This window comes from Salvelinus fontinalis, chromosome 35 (genome assembly GCF_029448725.1).
Source record: "Salvelinus fontinalis isolate EN_2023a chromosome 35, ASM2944872v1, whole genome shotgun sequence".
NCBI classification, from domain to species: Eukaryota; Metazoa; Chordata; class Actinopteri; order Salmoniformes; family Salmonidae; genus Salvelinus; species Salvelinus fontinalis.
Genome location: NC_074699.1, coordinates 28,597,004 through 28,619,097, shown reverse-complemented (window position 1 = coordinate 28,619,097; position 22,094 = coordinate 28,597,004). Strand labels below are relative to the sequence as shown.

At 52.9% G+C, this 22,094-nt stretch overlaps 1 protein-coding gene across 5 annotated transcripts in view; it reads left to right on the top strand.

Moving 5' to 3' along the window:
- Positions 1 to 22,094, top strand: part of LOC129834676 (BTB/POZ domain-containing protein kctd15) — a 57,038-nt gene that overhangs the window by 13,103 nt on the left and 21,841 nt on the right. For all 5 annotated transcript variants that reach the window (XM_055899886.1, XM_055899885.1, XM_055899883.1 and 2 more), the window contains one exon: positions 2,913 to 3,218. In XM_055899886.1, coding sequence (XP_055755861.1) covers positions 2,913 to 3,218 — 306 coding nt within the window. The remainder of the gene's footprint in view (positions 1 to 2,912; positions 3,219 to 22,094) is intronic.

The window sequence follows — 22,094 nt, the reverse complement described above, 5'->3', positions numbered from 1 at the left end:
AACACAATCAGTGTTGGCATCGCCCCAGGCCTGGGTATCTTCTGCTGCTGGCAGCCAACATGCTGTGTGTTTAGCTAAATCAATGTGAAAGCCTGCTTAGCAGTATAGTAACAAATATTCAGCATATATCAGTAGATGTAATACAATATTCACCCTTAATGTGCTTTCCACGTGACATATTTCAGACATTATTCAGACTACAATGAATCACGAAGAGTGTAAGCAATGCTCAGTCAAATTAGGTGATGGTCCTTGACCATTCTGGTGTGTTTTTGCATGTTACAATTATATTATTTTATCAATGAAGAGTAAGTTCTATCTTTCTCAGTACGATCCAGTAGATTTCTCAGTCACTCACAGTGCTAGACAAACTGTTATTGTAATATTATGGCTAATTAATTTCCCATTTCACATTCATTATCGTCTTGTTCATTATCACTGCATATAGGTCAGTGGTATTGCCATATCCATATCAAATGACAGTGCAGAAGGTAACTTCTAATTTTGTTGGTTTAGTTACCTGTAAAAAGTATTTTGTTCCTGTTTTGGATCAAGATAATCTCTCTCTGTCTGCTCCTTCTCTGTCGCTCTTTCCCCATCTCTCTATTTTGCTCTCCCTCCACCCCCCCTCCCTCCATTCTCCCTCCATCGTTCCCTGCGATGTTGCCTTGCCAGTGGGTGATCAGGTCGGATCATTATTTTGGAACTCAACCGGCCTGTCTGGACACAGGATTGTGGGATAGATTGTCTCTTGGAGCTGGCAGCATACAGCCAAGACAGAGCTGTTGGGCCTGTCTCCCCTCTCATCCTTACTTCAGCATTACGTTAGGATTATTCTGTTGTTTTCTGTTCTGCTCGGCTCAGGCTCAGGATAACTAAAGTGCCTCGCAGACAGACCCCTGTTAAAAACACATCCATCTCTTGCTTCAGACCTGTGAAGGATGAGGAGCTACACTTCGATACAGAGAGCACCCCTAAGGGGGAACGTCTCTTTATGTATTTTGTCAGCCGCAATGAGAAGGGCCAAGAGAAGGGAGAGAAAAAAAGTGACCGACCCACCCCTTCACATTCTGTAATATTAAATATTAGAATGTCGGCTTAAGATGTGTTGCGTCACCGCCTGCTTCAGCTAGAGTTGGTTTTGGGCCATTCCTGCTTTTCAGATGGGGGGTTGAATGAGGGTTAAAGAAGCAGAAGGTTTTTCATGTTAGGGTTTTTCATGCAGGGGGATTTGAAAGTGGCTATTTCTTCCATCCTGACTGAGGCAGGCAGGGTTAATAATATGCTGTTTGCTGCTATTGCCGTACCATACTCTGTACCCAGCAGTGTTCTGGAGAGGCGAGGGAAAACTCTTTTTAGATTTGGTTCCCCCAGCACCCCTAGCACCCAACACCCACAGCCAATGATGATGCAGTCAGACTGAAACAGGCACTCTCTCTTTCTTTCCTCTGCACAAACCCTAACTTACTTTAGAAGTGCATAAAGACTATAATACACTGCGATCATCAACTTTTCTCTTGAACCAGTATCGTTCATCAAGAGAATGATTAGAAGGTCCTGATACCGACCAAATACATGGAGGGTATGGCAACTCATTATGTCATGGGAAATATTGTTTGCCTTTGTGCTAGGTTGAAGATGACAATTGTTAAGACAACAAGATTCTAATATCCCATAGCTCTTTTCAACAATGTGACCAGCTATGCTAGTTATCAATGCTGCTGCTAGTTAGCAACAGTGCTGGTCCAAGATTTGTGACGACGTTATCTTAACCTCTGTGAATTTTTAACCTACCCTTTGTACAAATAACATTTTTAGGAATGCAGCTACCATAAATGTAGCAACTTAGAATTGTATAATTTCCAGCTAGAGCTTCCGGTAGCTAAATCAATCACTCATTGTTTTGCAAGCACATTTACAATACTCATTTGACACAATATAAAAGTGTGATATCAGAGCTTCGGAACATCGGGCCACTATTCACATTAGACATTACCATAAAATCCCCTCTGTGCAAAGCATGCATAAAAAATCAACCATGGCTTATATTATAATTATCCTCATGTTCACTTCTTCTCCCACATATATTCCCCTCACCTCCCCTCTGTTAGCTAACTACCAATAGCTTGCCTTTCCTCCTCAGTCTTCCTGGTATTTTCTATGGTAGTGTTGAACGATGGTGCCGTCTGGTCTTGTGGGAAATTAGAGGCAAGAGCGCAGAGGCAAATGGCCCCCAGCAAGCACAGCCCAGGGGGGGGAGAAAGCTAGGCAATCTGCTGCAGCTAGACTGTGCACACAGGAATGTACCATCCCATCCCACATCACTGCAGCCTGGGCTCACTGAGCCTCGCCTCGCCTCACTGACACAGGCCTCTATAGAGTAGAGCTCAATACAACATGCTAGAGGATTACTCAGCCCTGCCACCAGCTACTGTTGGAGTAGAAAGTGACTGGTTGATTGCAGCTATGGCCATGGTTAGCATGGCTGTGGTTCTGGTAATATAAAACAATACAGGCCTTTCTTGTAAACAACTGGAGACTGATCTGGTTTACCAGTGAATTATTCTTCAATCTGAGATATTTTAATGTTCAATGTGGGCCTAACCGAGATCATTTGCAACCAGGAAATACCATGAGATTAATATGAGGGACTATAAAATACACTCTTTTAAAGCCACTTTGATACAGAAGTGCAGGTTAGGAGAATTTACACAGCAAGTTAGGAGAATTAACGTAGCAGGTTAGGAGTCTGAGGTAAGGTTAGGGAAAGGGTTAGGGTTAACAAAAATGCTCTCCTAACTTACTAAGAAAATCACTTCGTATTGAAGTGGCGTGAAAAGGACAAAGAGGTCTGGCATGAAAATGACTTGGATTTGAGTGTTTGTGCATGTTTCCGATCCTGTCCCATCCAGGAGTTCCACCTGCTGTACGAGGAGGCTCGGTACTACCAGCTGTCCCCCATGATTAAGGAGCTGGAACGTTGGAAGCAGGAGCGGGAGCAGCGCAGGACGGCCCAGCCCTGTGACTGCCTGGTGGTGCGGGTGACGCCTGACCTAGGTGAGAGGATTGCCCTTAGCGGGGAGAAGGTGCTCATCGAGGAGATCTTCCCCGAGACTGGAGACGTCATGTGCAACTCGGTGAACGCCGGCTGGAACCAGGACCCCACGCACGTCATCCGCTTCCCCCTCAACGGCTACTGCAGGCTCAACTCTGTCCAGGTAGATAACGTTTTGTCTGTGCATGAATGTCGGCAGCCGTCTTTAATCATCACTAGAAGATTTTCTTCCTGGTGATGTAAACCCCAGAGTGACTTCTGTTTTCCTATAGTCTTGAGGGAGCAGGGTTTAAAGTGGGTATAGTGGTGTATCACGTTTTACAGGTGTGAAGTTGACTGTTGACTGTTCTAAAGTCATCACTGGTGATCTATAGGACAAGGACTCCCCTTTGAAATGCCCATGTAAAGGCATGTGACATGATTTGTAGCCTGCGTGTAGCCACAGACAAGATGACTGTTCTGTAGCAACAACCCCTCATCATAACTCACATGGGATAATAGTTACTCTGATGTGATTTAGAGTGAATTTGTTTAAGATGTTCGGAGATAGTGACACGTTTTTTCAGCCACTTGTAGGAGTATGTCACAGAAATAATATTAATCTTCCTCTCAGAAAGCACTCTTCCCTCTCCAAGGTTTGAATGAGGCTTTAAGGAGCAGAGCAGCCTCTCACCACAGCTCTATGGTATCATCAACACCTCCTTGCCAATAGCCATACAGATCAACACATAGAGGAGCCTCACCCAGCGCCCAGCATGCCCCACACTACCCCCAACATGCCAGGCAGGCGTTCTGCTCTGACACCTCCACCGCCCTCCTGCCAATGTGAGAGACCACCTCCGGGGCTGCTGCCTAGCTGCCTGAGCAGCGGGACAAAGTCTTGTCTCCTCTCCACTGTCTGTCTGCCTGCACTGCGGCCATGTTTCCTTCTCGCAAAAATGAGAGGGGTGAAAAAAAACGATATGCATAATTTACGTTTGACTCCTTTTTAAGACACAGCTCCTCTTTTTAAAAAGACTCCAATATAACACCGCCCGGGGAGATTGAAATACACGTATTGCATTTTTTAATACCATACTTACAATTTCTCAAACAGCCTAAACCGGTTTATACTTCTTTTATAGATTTTTAAATGGCTTGCAATATAATTAATTGGCCGCATCAACTAACACAACATTTTCCCACTATGTTTACCGCCGAGTCTGGTCTCAGTGTGCGCCGTACATCTGTCTCAAATGGACTGGGAAGGATCCCTCCTATTTTAGTTTTCATTATCAGGCCTTTCCCACAGACAGTGGGGCTGAGGTGAAACCAACCCACAGACTCGCTCTCTGTGTAGCTGAGGTGAAACCAACCCACAGACTCACTGTCTCTCTGTGTAGCTGAGGTGAAACCAACCCACAGACTCGCTCTCTGTGTAGCTGAGGTGAAACCAACCCACAGACTCACTGTCTCTCTGTGGAGCTGAGGTGAAACAAACACACAGATTCGCTCTCTGTGTAGCTGAGGTGAAACCAACCCACAGACTCACTGTCTCTCTGTGGAGCTGAGGTGAAACAAACACACAGACTCACTGTCTCTCTGTGGAGCTGAGGTGAAACAAACACACAGACTCGCTCTCTGTGTAGCTGAGGTGAAACCAACCCACAGACTCACTGTCTCTCTGTGGAGCTGAGGTGAAACCAACCCACAGACTCGCTCTCTGTGTAGCTGAGGTGAAACCAACCCACAGACTCACTGTCTCTCTGTTGAGCTGAGGTGAAACAAACCCACAGACTCACTGTCTCTCTGTGGAGCTGAGGTGAAACAAACCAACAGACTCACTGTCTCTCTGTGGATCTGAGGTGAAACCAACCCACAGACTCACTGTCTCTCTGTGGAGCTGAGGTGAAACCAACCCACAGACTCACTGTCTCTCTGTGTAGCTGAGGTGAAACCAACCCACAGACTCGCTCTCTGTGTAGCTGAGGTGAAACCAACCCACAGACTCACTGTCTCTCTGTGGAGCTGAGGTGAAACAAACACACAGACTCACTGTCTCTCTGTGGAGCTGAGGTGAAACAAACCCACAGACTCACTGTCTCTCTGTGGAGCTAAGGTGAAACAAACCCACAGACTCACTGTCTCTCTGTGGAGCTGAGGTGAAACCAACCCACAGACTCACTGTCTCTCTGTGGAGCTGAGGTGAAACAAACCCACAGACTCACTGTCTCTCTGTGGAGCTAAGGTGAAACAAACCCACAGACTCACTGTCTCTCTGTGGAGCTGAGGTGAAACAAACCCACAGACTCACTGTCTCTCTGTGGAGCTGAGGTGAAACCAACCCACAGACTCACTGTCTCTCTGTGGAGCTGAGGTGAAACAAACCAACAGACTCACTGTCTCTCTGTGGAGCTAAGGTGAAACAAACCCACAGACTCACTGTCTCTCTGTGGAGCTGAGGTGAAACCAACCCACAGACTCACTGTCTCTCTGTGGAGCTGAGGTGAAACAAACCCACAGACTCACTGTCTCTCTGTGGAGCTGAGGTGAAACCAACCCACAGACTCACTGTTTCTCTGTGGAGCTGATGTAAAACAAACCCACAGACTCACTGTCTCTCTGTGGAGCTGAGGTGAAACCAACCCACAGACTCACTGTTTCTCTGTGGAGCTGAGGTGAAACCAACCCCATTATTCAGTGTCTGCATCCCAAATGGCACCATATGCCCTGCATAGTGGGGAATATGGCACCTTATATAGGGAATAGGGTGTCATATGGGGCTCAGGCAGCGTGTGAATAACTTTGCGCTGGTAGAAACGGAAGCCTGCCTTCTCTTCAGGGTTACCTGTTTGTGATGTTTGTGTTAGTGAATGAGGGACACAGTGGGGCTCTAGAGGGCTTTGTTTCAACATATAGCCTTTGCCCGGATAGGGAGGTGTTGTTCACGGCAGGGCTCTTTCAATTCAATTCAATTCAATTCAATTCAAGGGGCTTTATTGGCATGGGAAACGTGTTAACATTGCCAAAGCAAGTGAGGTAGACAATACACAAAAGTGAAACAAACAAAACGAATTAACAGTAAACATTACACATACAGAAGTTTCAAAACAATAAAGACATTACAAGTGTCATATTAAATATATACAGTGTTGTAACAATGTACAAATGGTTAAAGCACACAAGTTAAAATAAGTAAGCATAAATATGGGTTGTATTTACAATGGTGTTTGTTTTTCACTGGTTGCCCTTTTCTTGTGGCAACAGGTCACAAATCTTGCTGCTGTGATGGCACACTGTGGAATTTCTCCCAGTAGATATGGGAGTTTATCAAAATTGGATTTGTTTTCGAATTCTTTGTGGATCTGTGTAATCTGAGGGAAATATGTGTCTCTAATATGGTCATACATTGGGCAGGAGGTTAGGAAGTGCAGCTCGGTTTCCACCTCATTTTGTGGGCAGTGTGCACATAGCCTGTCTTCTCTTGAGAGCCATGTCTGCCTACGGCGGCCTTTCTCAATAGCAAGGCTATGCTCACTGAGTCTGTACATAGTCAAAGCTTTCCTTAAGTTTGGGTCAGTCACAGTGGTCAGGTATTCTGCCACTGTGTACTCTCTGTTTAGGGCCAAATAGCATTCTAGTTTGCTCTGTTTTTTTGTTAATTCTTTCCAATGTGTCAAGTAATTATCTTTTTGTTTTCTCATGATTTGGTTGGGTCTAATTGTGCTGTTGTCCTGGGGCTCTGTGGGGTGTGTTTGTGTTTGTGAACAGAGCCCTAGGACCAGCTTGCTTAGGGGACTCTTCTCCAGGTTCATCTCTCTGTAGGTGATGGCTTTGTTGTGGAAGGTTTGGGAATCGCTTCCTTTTAGGTGGTTGTAGAATTTAACGGCTCTTTTCTGGATTTTGATAATTAGTGGGTATCGGCCTAATTCTGCTCTGCATGCATTATTTGGTGTTCTACGTTGTACACGGAGGATATTTTTGCAGAATTCTGCATGCAGAGTCTCAATTTGGTGTTTGCCCCATTTTGTGAAATCTTGGTTGGTGAGCGGACCCCAGACCTCACAACCATAAAGGGCTCTATGACTGATTCAAGTATTTTTAGCCAGATCCTAATTGGTATGTTGAAATTTATGTTCCTTTTGATGGCATTTCTCTCTCTGGGCTGACCCCTTTAAGAGAAACGCGCATGCGCACAGACACACGCGCACACAAACACACACACACACACACACACGCACACACGCACGCGCGCACGCGCACACACACACACACAAACACGCGCACGCACACGCACACGCACACACACACACACACACACACACACACACACACACACACACACACACACACACACACACACACACACACAAGCACACTGCAGGGGTTTGCAGATAGGCTCATTGAGCTGCTGTAGGTGAGGGGAACAGAGAGCTGCTGTAGGTGAGGGGAACAGAGAGCTGCTGTAGGTGAGGGGAACAGAGAGCTGCTGTAGGTGAGGGGAACAGAGAGCAGATGGAGGTGTTTTCTGGTGTAAGGGGAGATTTTTCTAAACAACTTCCTCATCCTGTCCTGTGTCATTGTTGCATAAAGGAATGAGAAGGTTATGAGAATAATCCTCATCTTACCTGGCCAGACAATGTGCCTGTGATCTGATTACAGTCCTGGACCCCGACCCAAGGGAATGCAACCACACCCTGCTTACAGAGGAAGAAAGAGAAGAGAAAAAGAGAGAGAAAGTTTTGAGAAAGAGATGGAAAATAGTGTTGGGAACTTGTGTATTTCCATGTTGCCCTGGTTTGGATTCTTCAGTCTCAGTTTTAAATACAGAGTCATCTGATGCTCTTAGTTACAGCATTTCTCTTCCGGTACAAGGGCAAGTACATTCATTATAATTAATACCCAAAAAGATTTTGGGCGGCTTACTAACTCATTCTGTCTGAGAAATCGTTCTTGCCAACTCCAATGTAATAGAAAACCTATAAACAACCCCACCTTGGTGAGTGAACGATTCATTCCTCCAGTCATGAAAGGAATTTAGGGGGAATAATGCAAACCACCTGTGATGTAGAGCCATGGGAAAACATTTAGCTAAATAGCCACAGAGGTGTACACACACACACACACACACACACACACACACACACACACACACACACACACACACACACACACACACACACACACACACACACACACACACACACACACACACACACACACACACACACACACACACACACACACACAGTCCCGAAGCAGGAGCCGGCCGGTACCCACCTCCGTACATCACAGTGATGGAGCACTGTGATCAAGCCAGACGCAATCCTTCCTTCATCACCCTGACAGCAACACTACTCTGAGACGGCCCCTGTCCTTCCTGTCCCCTCTCACTGCCAGAGCTGCCAGGGCCGGGGACATTACATGGCCCAGCCACTCTCTCTGACACGTCATGTCACAGAGCCAGCCTATCAATCCATACTGGGTCAGCTAGTAACAGGGAGAACATGGCTCAAACCTCCAGTCTGCCTCAATCACCACCACCACCCTCACCACCACCACCTCCATCACCCACACTACCACCACCATCACCTCCATCACCATCACCACCTCCACCACCCTTACCACCACCACCACCACCCTCACCACCACCACCTCCACCACCCTTACCACCACTACCACTCTCACCACCGCCACCTCCATCACCCCCACTACCACCATCTCCATCACCACCACCCTCACCACCACCTCCACCACCCTTATCACCACCACCTCCATCACCACCTCCATCACCACCACCACCCTCACCACCACCCTCGCCACCACCTCCACCACCTCCACCACCCTTATCACCACCACCTCCATCACCACCACCGCTTCTATCACCACCACCACCCTCACTACCACCCTCACCACATCCATCACCACCACCTCCTCCACCACCAGCACCACCACCTCCATCACCACCTCCACTACCCTTACCACCACCACCACCACCTCCTCCACCACCCTTACCACCACTACCACCCTCATCACCACCACCTCCTTCACCCACACTACCACCACCACCATCTCCATCACCGCCACCCTCACCACCATCTCCACCACCCTTATTCCCACCGCCTCTATCATCACCACCACCCTCACTACCACCCTCACTACATCCATCACCACCACCTCCATCACCACCACCACCATCACCACCAGCAGCACCATCACCACCGCCATCACCACCACCACCACCACCACTACCATCACCACCTCCATCACCACCCTTCCGGGAAAAAAACAAAGAGCACATGATAAACTTAGCTACCAACACTATTTCTGGCCCTCTTGTGTCAAAGCTTTACTATAAAACTTATATTGTGAACTTGTCTCTTAGACAAGGCAGCAGTTGTCCCCCCTAGAAATGGAACACTTTAGTGTGATCAGACAACCACTTTCTAATAGGTCTTTTGATGCTTGTGATGAAGTGGAGAATGAAGATGAGGTAGAAACAGCGGTGCGCCTTGTCACATTTTAATGGCCATGTATAGTTAAACAAAGTAGGACTCCCTCCGTGCAGCACCACATTACTCTGAGTCTGCTCTACCTGTCACTCACACCCAGCCCTACATCCTGACAACGGGAGACTTAGACCCCCAGCCCTACGTCCTGACAACTGGAGACTTAGACTCCCAGCCCTACGTCTTGACAACTGGAGACTTAGACCCCAGCCCTACGTCCTGACAACTGGAGACTTAGACTCCCAGCCCTACATCCTGACAACTGGAGACTGAGACATTCAGCCCTACGTCCTGACAACTGGAGACTGAGACCCCCAGCCCTACATCCTGACAACTGGAGACTTAGACTCCCAGCCCTACGTCCTGACAACTGGAGACTTAGACTCCCAGCCCTACGTCCTGACAACTGGAGACTTAGACTCCCAGCCCTACGTCCTGACAACTGGAGACTGAGACATTCAGCCCTACGTCCTGACAACTGGAGACTTAGACTCCCAGCCCTACATCCTGACAACTGGAGACTGAGACATTCAGCCCTACGTCCTGACAACTGGAGACTGAGACTCCCAGCCCTACGTCCTGACAACTGGAGACTTAGACCCCCAGCCCTACGTCATGACAACTGGAGACTTAGACACCCAGCCCTACGTCCTGACAACTGGAGACTGAGACACCCAGCCCTACGTCCTGACAACTGCAGACTTAGACCCCCAGCCCTACATCCTGACAACTGGAGACTGAGACATTCAGCCCTACGTCCTGACAACTGGAGACTGAGACACCCAGCCCTACGTCCTGAAAACTGGAGACTGAGATCCCCAGCCCTACGTCCTGACAACTGGAGACTTAGACCCCCAGCCCTACGTCCTGACAACTGGAGACTTAGACCCCCAGCCCTACGTCCTGACAACTGGAGACTTAGACCCCCAGCCCTACGTCATGACAACTGGAGACTTAGACCCCCAGCCTTACGTCCTGACAACTGGAGACTGAGACACCCAGCCCTACGTCCTGACAACTGAAGACTTAAACCCCCAGCCCTACGTCCTGACAACTGGAGACTGAGACCCCCCAGCCCTACGTCCTGACAACTGGAGACTGAGACATTCAGCCCTACATCCTGACAACTGGAGACTTAAACCCCCAGCCCTACGTCCTGACAACTGGAGACTGAGACATTCAGCCCTACGTCCTGACAACTGGAGACTTAAACCCCCATCCCTACGTCCTGACAACTGGAGACTGAGACATTCAGCCCTACGTCCTGACAACTGGAGACTGAGACCCCCAGCCCTACGTCCTGACAACTGGAGACTGAGACCCCCAGCCCTACATCCTGACAACTGGAGACTGAGAGATTCAGCCCTACGTCCTGACAACTGGAGACTTAGACTCCCAGCCCTACGTCCTGACAACTGGAGACTTAGACCCCCAGCCCTACGTCCTGACAACTGGAGACTGAGACACCCAGCCCTACGTCCTGACAACTGGAGACTGAGACCCCCAGCCCTACGTCCTGACAACTGGAGACTGAGACACCCAGCCCTACGTCCTGACAACTGGAGACTGAGACCCCCAGCCCTACGTCCTGACAACTGGAGACTGAGACCCCCAGCCCTACGTCCTGACAACTGGAGACTGAGACCCCCAGCCCTACGTCCTGACAACTGGAGACTGAGACCCCCAGCCCTACGTCCTGACAACTGGAGACTTAGACCCCCAGCCCTACGTCCTGACAACTGGAGACTTAGACTCCCAGCCCTACGTCCTGACAACTGGAGACTGAGACCCCCAGCCCTACGTCCTGACAACTGGAGACTGAGACCCCCAGCCCTACGTCCTGACAACTGGAGACTTAGACCCCCAGCCCTACGTCCTGACAACTGGAGACTTAGACCCCCAGCCCTACGTCCTGACAACTGGAGACTGAGACACCCAGCCCTACGTCCTGACAACTGGAGACTTAGACCCCCAGCCCTACGTCCTGACAACTGGAGACTGAGACACCCAGCCCTACGTCCTGACAACTGGAGACTTAGACCCCCAGCCCTACGTCCTGACAACTGGATACTGAGACATTCAGCCCTACGTCCTGACAACTGGAGACTGAGACCCCCAGACCTATGTCCTGACAACTGGAGACTTAGACCCCCAGCCCTACGTCCTGACAACTGGAGACTTAAACCCCCAGCCCTACTTCCAGACAACTGGAGACTTAAACCACCAGCCCTACTTCCATACAACTGGAGACTTAGACCCCCAGCCCTACTTCCAGACAACTGGAGACTTAGACCCCCACCCACCCCCAGTGTGTGTGTGTGTGCTCCGGTGTGTGTGTGCTCTCAGGTGGCCATCAATATTACATGACGCTCTGTTTCCAGCCATGAGGCTCATCCACTTTGATTCCTGCCTCACCGGCTTCTCTTGTGTCTCTACTGCGTTCTGTTCCGTTATGATGCTGGGAGGTTAGTGGAGCGAGCTTGATACGTATCCCCTGCTCATCCCCATGGCGAACCCAGGTTTGAGTGGCAGCGCTGTGATGTCCCTGTATGCTGTACAGGGGAGTGGGGGTTGAATGTGACAGTTGCTGATCCCTCTGCAGCCAAGTCAACCCTGCAACAGTGAGAATAGTTTAGTAAGCTACAGTAGGCTACGTTTATGAAGGTGCACAGGGGATGAAGTAAGGCGATGCTTTTCACATTCTGAGCTTCAAACATAGAGAAAAAGAGGAACAGAAAGTGTTGCTACAGTGAAGAACTGTATGCAACTATGCAACTTTCAGAAACCACTGTAACTCCTGGGCAATGAGTTTTGGGTTCTGTGAAAGAGCCAATACCTTATTTACAGCAAGAAGGGTTAAAGACACTTGAACATTGGTACATTTGTCATTTTGAATTAAAGATTAATGTGTTGAAATTCAATATGACATTTTGAGGTTAAATGCAATATACAGTATTTACAGTGTAATAATGCCTCATTATCAAAATGTTTTAATTAAGAGTATCTTTATTGATCGACCCTACTCTCCTTTGTGACTGAACGCATCGCCTAACGTGACAGAGTCTCACATATGTAAAAAAAAAAAGAAAAAAAAAAAGAAAAGAAAAAAAAAAGATATGGGGTGAAAATGCAATGTGATGCAATGATCAAAGCAGAGAGTGTAATATAATTTCCATAATCGTTACTCCTCTCCATCGTCTGTCGTGGATTTGGGGAGCGTTCGTTTGATGCTTCGGCAGGTCTCTTAATTAGTGCCTCTCTTAAGCTCACCATCAGCCGTCTGCCGCCTCTCTTTCCCACAAATTACTGACTCCGTCATCGTCACAGAGCTCTGGAGGGGAGGGGAGGAGAAGAGAGAGGGAGAGGGGGTAGTTATCGTTATTGGAGTTAGTTAGGTGAAAGAAGAAAAATGCTGCTGGCCCACATTTAATCTCAGGCTGTGTCCCAATTGGCACCCTGGCCTATTCCCTATATAGTGCACTAGTTTAGACCAGAACCCTATGGGCCTTGGTCAAAGTAATGCATTACATAGGGAATAGGGTGTAATTTGGGATGCATTCTCTGCCTTGTTTTTGCATCAGGGCAGGGAGGGAGCAGGGCGAGGTGGTAGGGGGACGGGGGGGGGTGTATAACCAGCCATTAATAGTTGAGCAGGCCTGTTTAACAAGTCCTATTGGTCTGTGTGATCTGTGAATTCCTCAGCAGGCATCCTAACCCCTAGACTGAGGAGGCTGTGTGGCTCAACCACCAGGACTAATTGTCCCGCTTTAGCCCTCCAATGGGGCCACCACTCTCGCAATTAGAGAGGCCTCACTTGTGTATGTGTGTGTGTGCGAGTGTGTGTTTATTTGGGGCAACAGGCGAAACGCATGTATTTTGCGTGATCTTCGTCTCTGACTTCGTATCTGGCAATATAAAGAGAGGGAAGCTAGCCCTGAGCGAGACCTTTCATTTCCATATGCTGCAACACTCCATTAAAGGAACTGGGGAATATATAAATACACAGCACTCCTCACATTGGGATTTAGAGATACTCCCTCTCCTAAAAAACCCAGAAGGATTACAGGAACTGAAAAAAATCTTAGCATCACTAACGTGCATCCATCAGTCTCACATCTCAGTTTTCTCCCTCCAGCTCCATTATCCAGTCAGGGGCATATTCTCCCTCTTCCTCATTCATCACGGGTCCCACACAGCTCTTCACAGCTCCTCACAGCCCCTAACAACCCCTCACAGCTCCTCACAGCCCCCAACAACCCCTCACAGCTCCTCACAGCTCATCACAGCCCCTAACAACCCCTGACAACCCCTCACAGCCCCTAACAGCTCCTCACAGCTCCTCACACCCCCCCAACAACCCCTCACAGCTCCTCACAGCTCCTCACAGCTCATCACAGCCCCTAACAACCCCTGATAACCCCTCACAGCCCCTAACAGCTCCTCACAGCCCCTAACAGCTCCTCACAGCTTCTCACAGCCCCTAACAACCCCTCACAGCTCCTCACAGCCCCTAAAAACCCCTCACAGCCCCTAACAGCTCCTCACAGCTCCTCACAGCCCCTCACAGCTCCTAACAACCCCTCACAGCCCCTAACAGCTCCTCACAGCTTCTCACAGCCCCTAACAGCTCCTCACAGCTCCTCACAGCTCCTCACAGCCCCTCACAGCTCCTCACAGCCCCTAACAGCCCCTCACAGCTCCTCACAGCCCCTAACAGCTCCTCACAGCTCCTCACAGCCCTAACAGCTCCTCACAGCCCTAACAGCTCCTCACAGTCCCTAACAGCTCCTCACAGCCCCTCACAGCTCCTCACAGCCCTAACAGCTCCTCAAAGCCTCTAACAGCTCCTCACAGCCCCTAACAACCCCTCACAGCTCCTCACAGCCCCTAACAGCTCCTCACAGCCCCTAACAGCTCCTCACAGCCCCTAACAGCCCCTAACAGCTCCTCACAGCCCCTCACAGCCCCTAACAGCTCCTCACAGCTCCTCACAGCCCCTCACAGCCCCTAACAGCTCCTCACAGCCCCTCACAGCTCCTCACAGCCCCTAACAGCTCCTCACAGCCCCTAACAGCCCCTCACAGCTCCTCACAGCCCCTAACAGCCCATCACAGCTCCTCACAGCCCCTCACAGCCCCTAACAGCTCCTCACAGCTCCTCAGAGCCCCTCACAGCTCCTCACAGCTCCTCACAGCTCCTCACAGTCCCTAACAGCTCCTCACAGCTCCTCACAGCCCCTCACAGCCCCTAACAGCTCCTCACAGCTCCTCACATCCCCTAACAACCCCTCACAGCTCCTCACAGCCCCTCACAGCTTCGCACAGCCCCTAACAACCCCTCACAGCCCCTAACAACCCCTCACAGCTCCTCACAGCTCCTCACAGCCCCTAACAGCTCCTCACAGCTCCTCACAGCCCCTAACAGCTCCTCACAGCTCCTCACAGCCAGCCCATAACAACCCATCACAGCCCCTAACAACCCCTCACAGCTCCTCACAGCCCCCAACAACCCCTCACAGCTCCTCACAGCTCATCACAGCCCCTAACAACCCCTGACAACCCCTCACAGCCCCTAACAGCTCCTCACAGCTCCTCACACCCCCCAACAACCCCTCACAGCTCCTCACAGCTCCTCACAGCTCATCACAGCCCCTAACAACCCCTGACAACCCCTCACAGCCCCTAACAGCTCCTCACAGCCCCTCACAGCTCCTCACAGCTTCTCACAGCCCCTAACAACCCCTCACAGCTCCTCACAGCCCCTAAAAACCCCTCACAGCCCCTAACAGCTCCTCACAGCTCCTCACAGCCCCTCACAGCTCCTAACAACCCCTCACAGCCCCTAACAGCTCCTCACAGCTTCTCACAGCCCCTAACAGCTCCTCACAGCTCCTCACAGCCCCTCACAGCTCCTCACAGCCCCTAACAGCCCCTCACAGCTCCTCACAGCCCCTAACAGCTCCTCACAGCTCCTCACAGCCCTAACAGCTCCTCACAGCCCTAACAGCTCCTCACAGTCCCTAACAGCTCCTCACAGCCCCTCACAGCCCCTCACAGCCCTAACAGCTCCTCACAGCCTCTAACAGCTCCTCACAGCCCCTAACAACCCCTCACAGCTCCTCACAGCCCCTAACAGCTCCTCACAGCCCCTAACAGCTCCTCACAGCCCCTAACAGCCCCTAACAGCTCCTCACAGCCCCTCACAGCCCATAACAGCTCCTCACAGCTCCTCACAGCTCCTCACAGCCCCTCACAGCCCCTAACAGCTCCTCACAGCTCCTCACAGCCCCTCACAGCCCCTAACAGCTCCTCATAGCTCCTCACAGCTCCTCACAGCCCCTCACAGCTCCTCACAGCCCCTCACAGCTCCTCACAGCCCCTAACAGCCCCTCACAGCTCCTCACAGCCCCTAACAGCCCATCACAACTCCTCACAGCCCCTCACAGCCCCTAACAGCTCCTCACAGCTCCTCAGAGCCCCTCACAGCTCCTCACAGCTCCTCACAGCTCCTCACAGTCCCTAACAGCTCCTCACAGCTCCTCACAGCCCCTCACAGCCCCTAACAGCTGCTCACAGCTCCTCACAGCCCCTAACAGCCCCTAACAGCTCCTCACAGCCCCTCACAGCCCCTAACAGCTCCTCACAGCTCCTCACAGCTCCTCACATCCCCTAACAACCCCTCACAGCTCCTCACAGCCCCTCACAGCTTCGCACAGCCCCTAACAACCCCTCACAGCCCCTAACAACCCCTCACAGCTCCTCACAGCTCCTCACAGCCCCTAACAGCTCCTCACAGCTCCTAACAACCCCTCACAGCTCCTCACAGCCCCTCACAGCTTCGCACAGCACCTAACAACCCCTCACAGCCCCTAACAACCCCTCACAGCTCCTCACAGCTCCTCACAGCCCCTAACAGCTCCTCACAGCTCCTCACAGCCCCTAACAGCTCCTCACAGCTCCTCACAGCCAGCCCATAACAACCCATCACAGCCCCTAACAGCCCCTCACAGCTCCTCACAGCCCCTAACAGCCCATCACAACTCCTCACAGCCCCTCACAGCCCCTAACAGCTCCTCACAGCTCCTCAGAGCCCCTCACAGCTCCTCACAGCTCCTCACAGCTCCTCACAGTCCCTAACAGCTCCTCACAGCTCCTCACAGCCCCTCACAGCCCCTAACAGCTCCTCACAGCTCCTCACAGCCCCTAACAGCCCCTAACAGCTCCTCACAGCCCCTCACAGCTCCTCACAGCCCCTCACAGCCCCTAACAGCTCCTCACAGCTCCTCAGAGCCCCTCACAGCTCCTCACAGCTCCTCACAGTCCCTAACAGCTCCTCACAGCTCCTCACAGCCCCTCACAGCCCCTAACAGCTCCTCACAGCTCCTCACAGCCCCTCACATCCCCTAACAACCCCTCACAGCTCCTCACAGCCCCTCACAGCCCCTAACAGCTCCTCACAGCTCCTCACAGCCCCTAACAGCCCCTAACAGCTCCTCACAGCCCCTCACAGCCCCTAACAGCTCCTCACAGCTCCTCACAGCCCCTCACAGCCCCTAACAGCTCCTCACAGCTCCTCACAGCCCCTCACAGCTCCTCACAGCTCCTCACAGTCCCTCACAGCCCCTAACAGCTCCTCACAGCTCCTCAGAGCCCCTCACAGCTCCTCACAGCCCCTAACAGCCCATCACAGCTCCTCACAGCCCCTCACAGCCCCTAACAGCTCCTCACAGCTCCTCAGAGCCCCTCACAGCTCCTCACAGCTCCTCACAGTCCCTAACAGCTCCTCACAGCTCCTCACAGCCCCTCACAGCCCCTAACAGCTCCTCACAGCTCCTCACAGCCCCTCACATCCCCTAACAACCCCTCACAGCTCCTCACAGCCCCTCACAGCTTCGCACAGCCCCTAACAACCCCTCACAGCCCCTAACAACCCCTCACAGCTCCCCACAGCTCCTCACAGCCCCTAACAGCTCCTCACAGCTCCTCACAGCCCCTAACAGCTCCTCACAGCTCCTCACAGCCAGCCCATAACAACCCATCACAGCCCCTAACAACCCCTCACAGCTCCTCACAGCCCCCAACAACCCCTCACAGCTCCTCACAGCTCATCACAGCCCCTAACAACCCCTGACAACCCCTCACAGCCCCTAACAGCTCCTCACAGCTCCTCACACCCCCCAACAACCCCTCACAGCTCCTCACAGCTCCTCACAGCTCATCACAGCCCCTAACAACCCCTGACAACCCCTCACAGCCCCTAACAGCTCCTCACAGCCCCTAACAGCTCCTCACAGCTTCTCACAGCCCCTAACAACCCCTCACAGCTCCTCACAGCCCCTAAAAACCCCTCACAGCCCCTAACAGCTCCTCACAGCTCCTCACAGCCCCTCACAGCTCCTAACAACCCCTCACAGCCCCTAACAGCTCCTCACAGCTTCTCACAGCCCCTAACAGCTCCTCACAGCTCCTCACAGCCCCTCACAGCTCCTCACAGCCCCTAACAGCCCCTCACAGCTCCTCACAGCCCCTAACAGCTCCTCACAGCTCCTCACAGCCCTAACAGCTCCTCACAGCCCTAATAGCTCCTCACAGTCCCTAACAGCTCCTCACAGCCCCTCACAGCTCCTCACAGCCCTAACAGCTCCTCACAGCCTCTAACAGCTCCTCACAGCCCCTAACAACCCCTCACAGCTCCTCACAGCCCCTAACAGCTCCTCACAGCCCCTAACAGCCCCTAACAGCTCCTCACAGCCCCTCACAGCCCCTAACAGCTCCTCACAGCTCCTCACAGCTCCTCACAGCCCCTCACAGCCCCTAACAGCTCCTCACAGCTCCTCACAGCCCCTCACAGCCCCTAACAGCTCCTCATAGCTCCTCACAGCTCCTCACAGCCCCTCACAGCTCCTCACAGCCCCTCACAGCTCCTCACAGCCCCTAACAGCCCCTCACAGCTCCTCACAGCCCCTAACAGCCCATCACAGCTCCTCACAGCCCCTCACAGCCCCTAACAGCTCCTCACAGCTCCTCAGAGCCCCTCACAGCTCCTCACAGCTCCTCACAGTCCCTAACAGCTCCTCACAGCTCCTCACAGCCCCTCACAGCCCCTAACAGCTCCTCACAGCTCCTCACAGCCCCTCACATCCCCTAACAACCCCTCACAGCTCCTCACAGCCCCTCACAGCTTCGCACAGCCCCTAACAACCCCTCACAGCCCCTAACAACCCCTCACAGCTCCTCACAGCTCCTCACAGCCCGTAACAGCTCCTCACAGCTCCTCACAGCCCCTAACAGCTCCTCACAGCTCCTCACAGCCAGCCCATAACAACCCATCACAGCCCCTAACAACCCCTCACAGCTCCTCACAGCCCCTAACAGCCCCTCACAGCTCCTCACAGCCCCTAACAGCCCACCACAGCTCCTCACAGCCCCTCACAGCCCCTAACAGCTCCTCACAGCTCCTCAGAGCCCCTCACAGCTCCTCACAGCTCCTCACAGCCCCTCACAGCCCCTAACAGCTCCTCACAGCTCCTCACAGCCCCTCACAGCTCCTCACAGCTCCTCACAGCTCCTCACAGTCCCTAACAGCTCCTCACAGCTCCTCACAGCTCCTCACAGCTCCTCACAGCCCCGCACATCCCCTAACAACCCCTCACAGCTCCTCACAGCCTCTCACAGCTTCGCACAGCCCCTAACAACCCCTCACAGCCCCTAACAACCCCTCACAGCTCCTCACAGCTCCTCACAGCCCCTAACAGCTCCTCACAGCTCCGCACAGCCCCTAACAGCTCCTCACAGCTCCTCACAGCCAGCCCATAACAACCCATCACAGCCCCTAACAACCCCTCACAGCTCCTCACAGCTCCTCACAGCCCCTAACAGCTCCTCACAGCCCCTAACAGCTCCTCACAGCCCCTAACAGCCCCTATCAACCCCTCACAGCTCCTCACAGCCCCTAACAGCCCCTAACAGCTCCTAACAGCCCCTCACAGCCACGAACAGCCCCTCACAGCGCCTCACATCCCGTCATAACTTCTCACAGCTCCTCACAGCCCCTCACAGCTCCTCACAGCCCCTCACATCTCCACACAGCTCCTCACATCTCCTCACAGCCTCTAACAGCTCCTCACAGCTCCTCACAGCCCCTCACAGCCCCTCACAACCCCTAACAGCTCCTCACAACTCCTCACAGCCCCTCACAGCTCCTCACAGCCCCTAACAGCTCCTCACAGCTCCTCACAGCCCCTCACAGCTCCTCACAGCCCCTAACAGCTCCTCACAGCTCCTCACAGCCCCTCACAGCCCCTCACAGCCCCTAACAGCTCCTCACAGCCAGCCCATAACAACCCCTCACAGCCCCTAACAACCCCTCACAGCTCCTCACAGCCCCTCACAGCCCCTAACAGCTCCTCACAGCCCCTCACAGCTCCTCACAGCCCCTAACAGCTCCTCACAGCCCCTAACAGCCCCTCACAGCTCCTCACAGCCCCTAACAGCCCATCACAGCTCCTCACAGCCCCTCACAGCCCCTAACAGCTCCTCACAGCTCCTCAGAGCCCCTCACAGCTCCTCACAGCTCCTCACAGCTCCTCACAGTCCCTAACAGCTCCTCACAGCTCCTCACAGCCCCTCACAGCCCCTAACAGCTCCTCACAGCTCCTCACATCCCCTAACAACCCCTCACAGCTCCTCACAGCCCCTCACAGCTTCGCACAGCCCCTAACAACCCCTCACAGCCCCTAACAACCCCTCACAGCTCCTCACAGCTCCTCACAGCCCCTAACAGCTCCTCACAGCTCCTCACAGCCCCTAACAGCTCCTCACAGCTCCTCACAGCCAGCCCATAACAACCCATCACAGCCCCTAACAATCCCTCACAGCTCCTCACAGCCCCCAACAACCCCTCACAGCTCCTCACAGCTCATCACAGCCCCTAACAACCCCTGACAACCCCTCACAGCCCCTAACAGCTCCTCACAGCTCCTCACACCCCCCAACAACCCCTCACAGCTCCTCACAGCTCCTCACAGCTCATCACAGCCCCTAACAACCCCTGACAACCCCTCACAGCCCCTAACAGCTCCTCACAGCCCCTCACAGCTCCTCACAGCTTCTCACAGCCCCTAACAACCCCTCACAGCTCCTCACAGCCCCTAAAAACCCCTCACAGCCCCAAACAGCTCCTCACAGCTCCTCACAGCCCCTCACAGCTCCTAACAACCCCTCACAGCCCCTAACAGCTCCTCACAGCTTCTCACAGCCCCTAACAGCTCCTCACAGCTCCTCACAGCCCCTCACAGCTCCTCACAGCCCCTAACAGCCCCTCACAGCTCCTCACAGCCCCTAACAGCTCCTCACAGCTCCTCACAGCCCCAACAGCTCCTCACAGCCCTAACAGCTCCTCACAGTCCCTAACAGCTCCTCACAGCCCCTCACAGCCCCTCACAGCCCTAACAGCTCCTCACAGCCTCTAACAGCTCCTCACAGCCCCTAACAACCCCTCACAGCTCCTCACAGCCCCTAACAGCTCCTCACAGCCCCTAACAGCTCCTCACAGCCCCTAACAGCCCCTAACAGCTCCTCACAGCCCCTCACAGCCCATAACAGCTCCTCACAGCTCCTCACAGCTCCTCACAGCCCCTCACAGCCCCTAACAGCTCCTCACAGCTCCTCACAGCCCCTCACAGCCCCTAACAGCTCCTCATAGCTCCTCACAGCTCCTCACAGCCCCTCACAGCTCCTCACAGCCCCTCACAGCTCCTCACAGCCCCTAACAGCCCCTCACAGCTCCTCACAGCCCCTAACAGCCCATCACAACTCCTCACAGCCCCTCACAGCCCCTAACAGCTCCTCACAGCTCCTCAGAGCCCCTCACAGCTCCTCACAGCTCCTCACAGCTCCTCACAGTCCCTAACAGCTCCTCACAGCTCCTCACAGCCCCTCACAGCCCCTAACAGCTCCTCACAGCTCCTCACAGCCCCTAACAGCCCCTAACAGCTCCTCACAGCCCCTCACAGCCCCTAACAGCTCCTCACAGCTCCTCACAGCTCCTCACAGCCCCTCACAGCCCCTAACAGCTCCTCACAGCTCCTCACAGCCCCTCACAGCCCCTAACAGCTCCTCACAGCTCCTCAGAGCCCCTCACAGCTCCTCACAGCTCCTCACAGCTCCTCACAGTCCCTAACAGCTCCTCACAGCTCCTCACAGCCCCTCACATCCCCTAACAACCCCTCACAGCTCCTCACAGCCCCTCACAGCTTCGCACAGCCCCTAACAACCCCTCACAGCCCCTAACAACCCCTCACAGCTCCTCACAGCTCCTCACAGCCCCTAACAGCTCCTCACAGCTCCTAACAACCCCTCACAGCTCCTCACAGCCCCTCACAGCTTCGCACAGCACCTAACAACCCCTCACAGCCCCTAACAACCCCTCACAGCTCCTCACAGCTCCTCACAGCCCCTAACAGCTCCTCACAGCTCCTCACAGCCCCTAACAGCTCCTCACAGCTCCTCACAGCCAGCCCATAACAACCCATCACAGCCCCTAACAGCCCC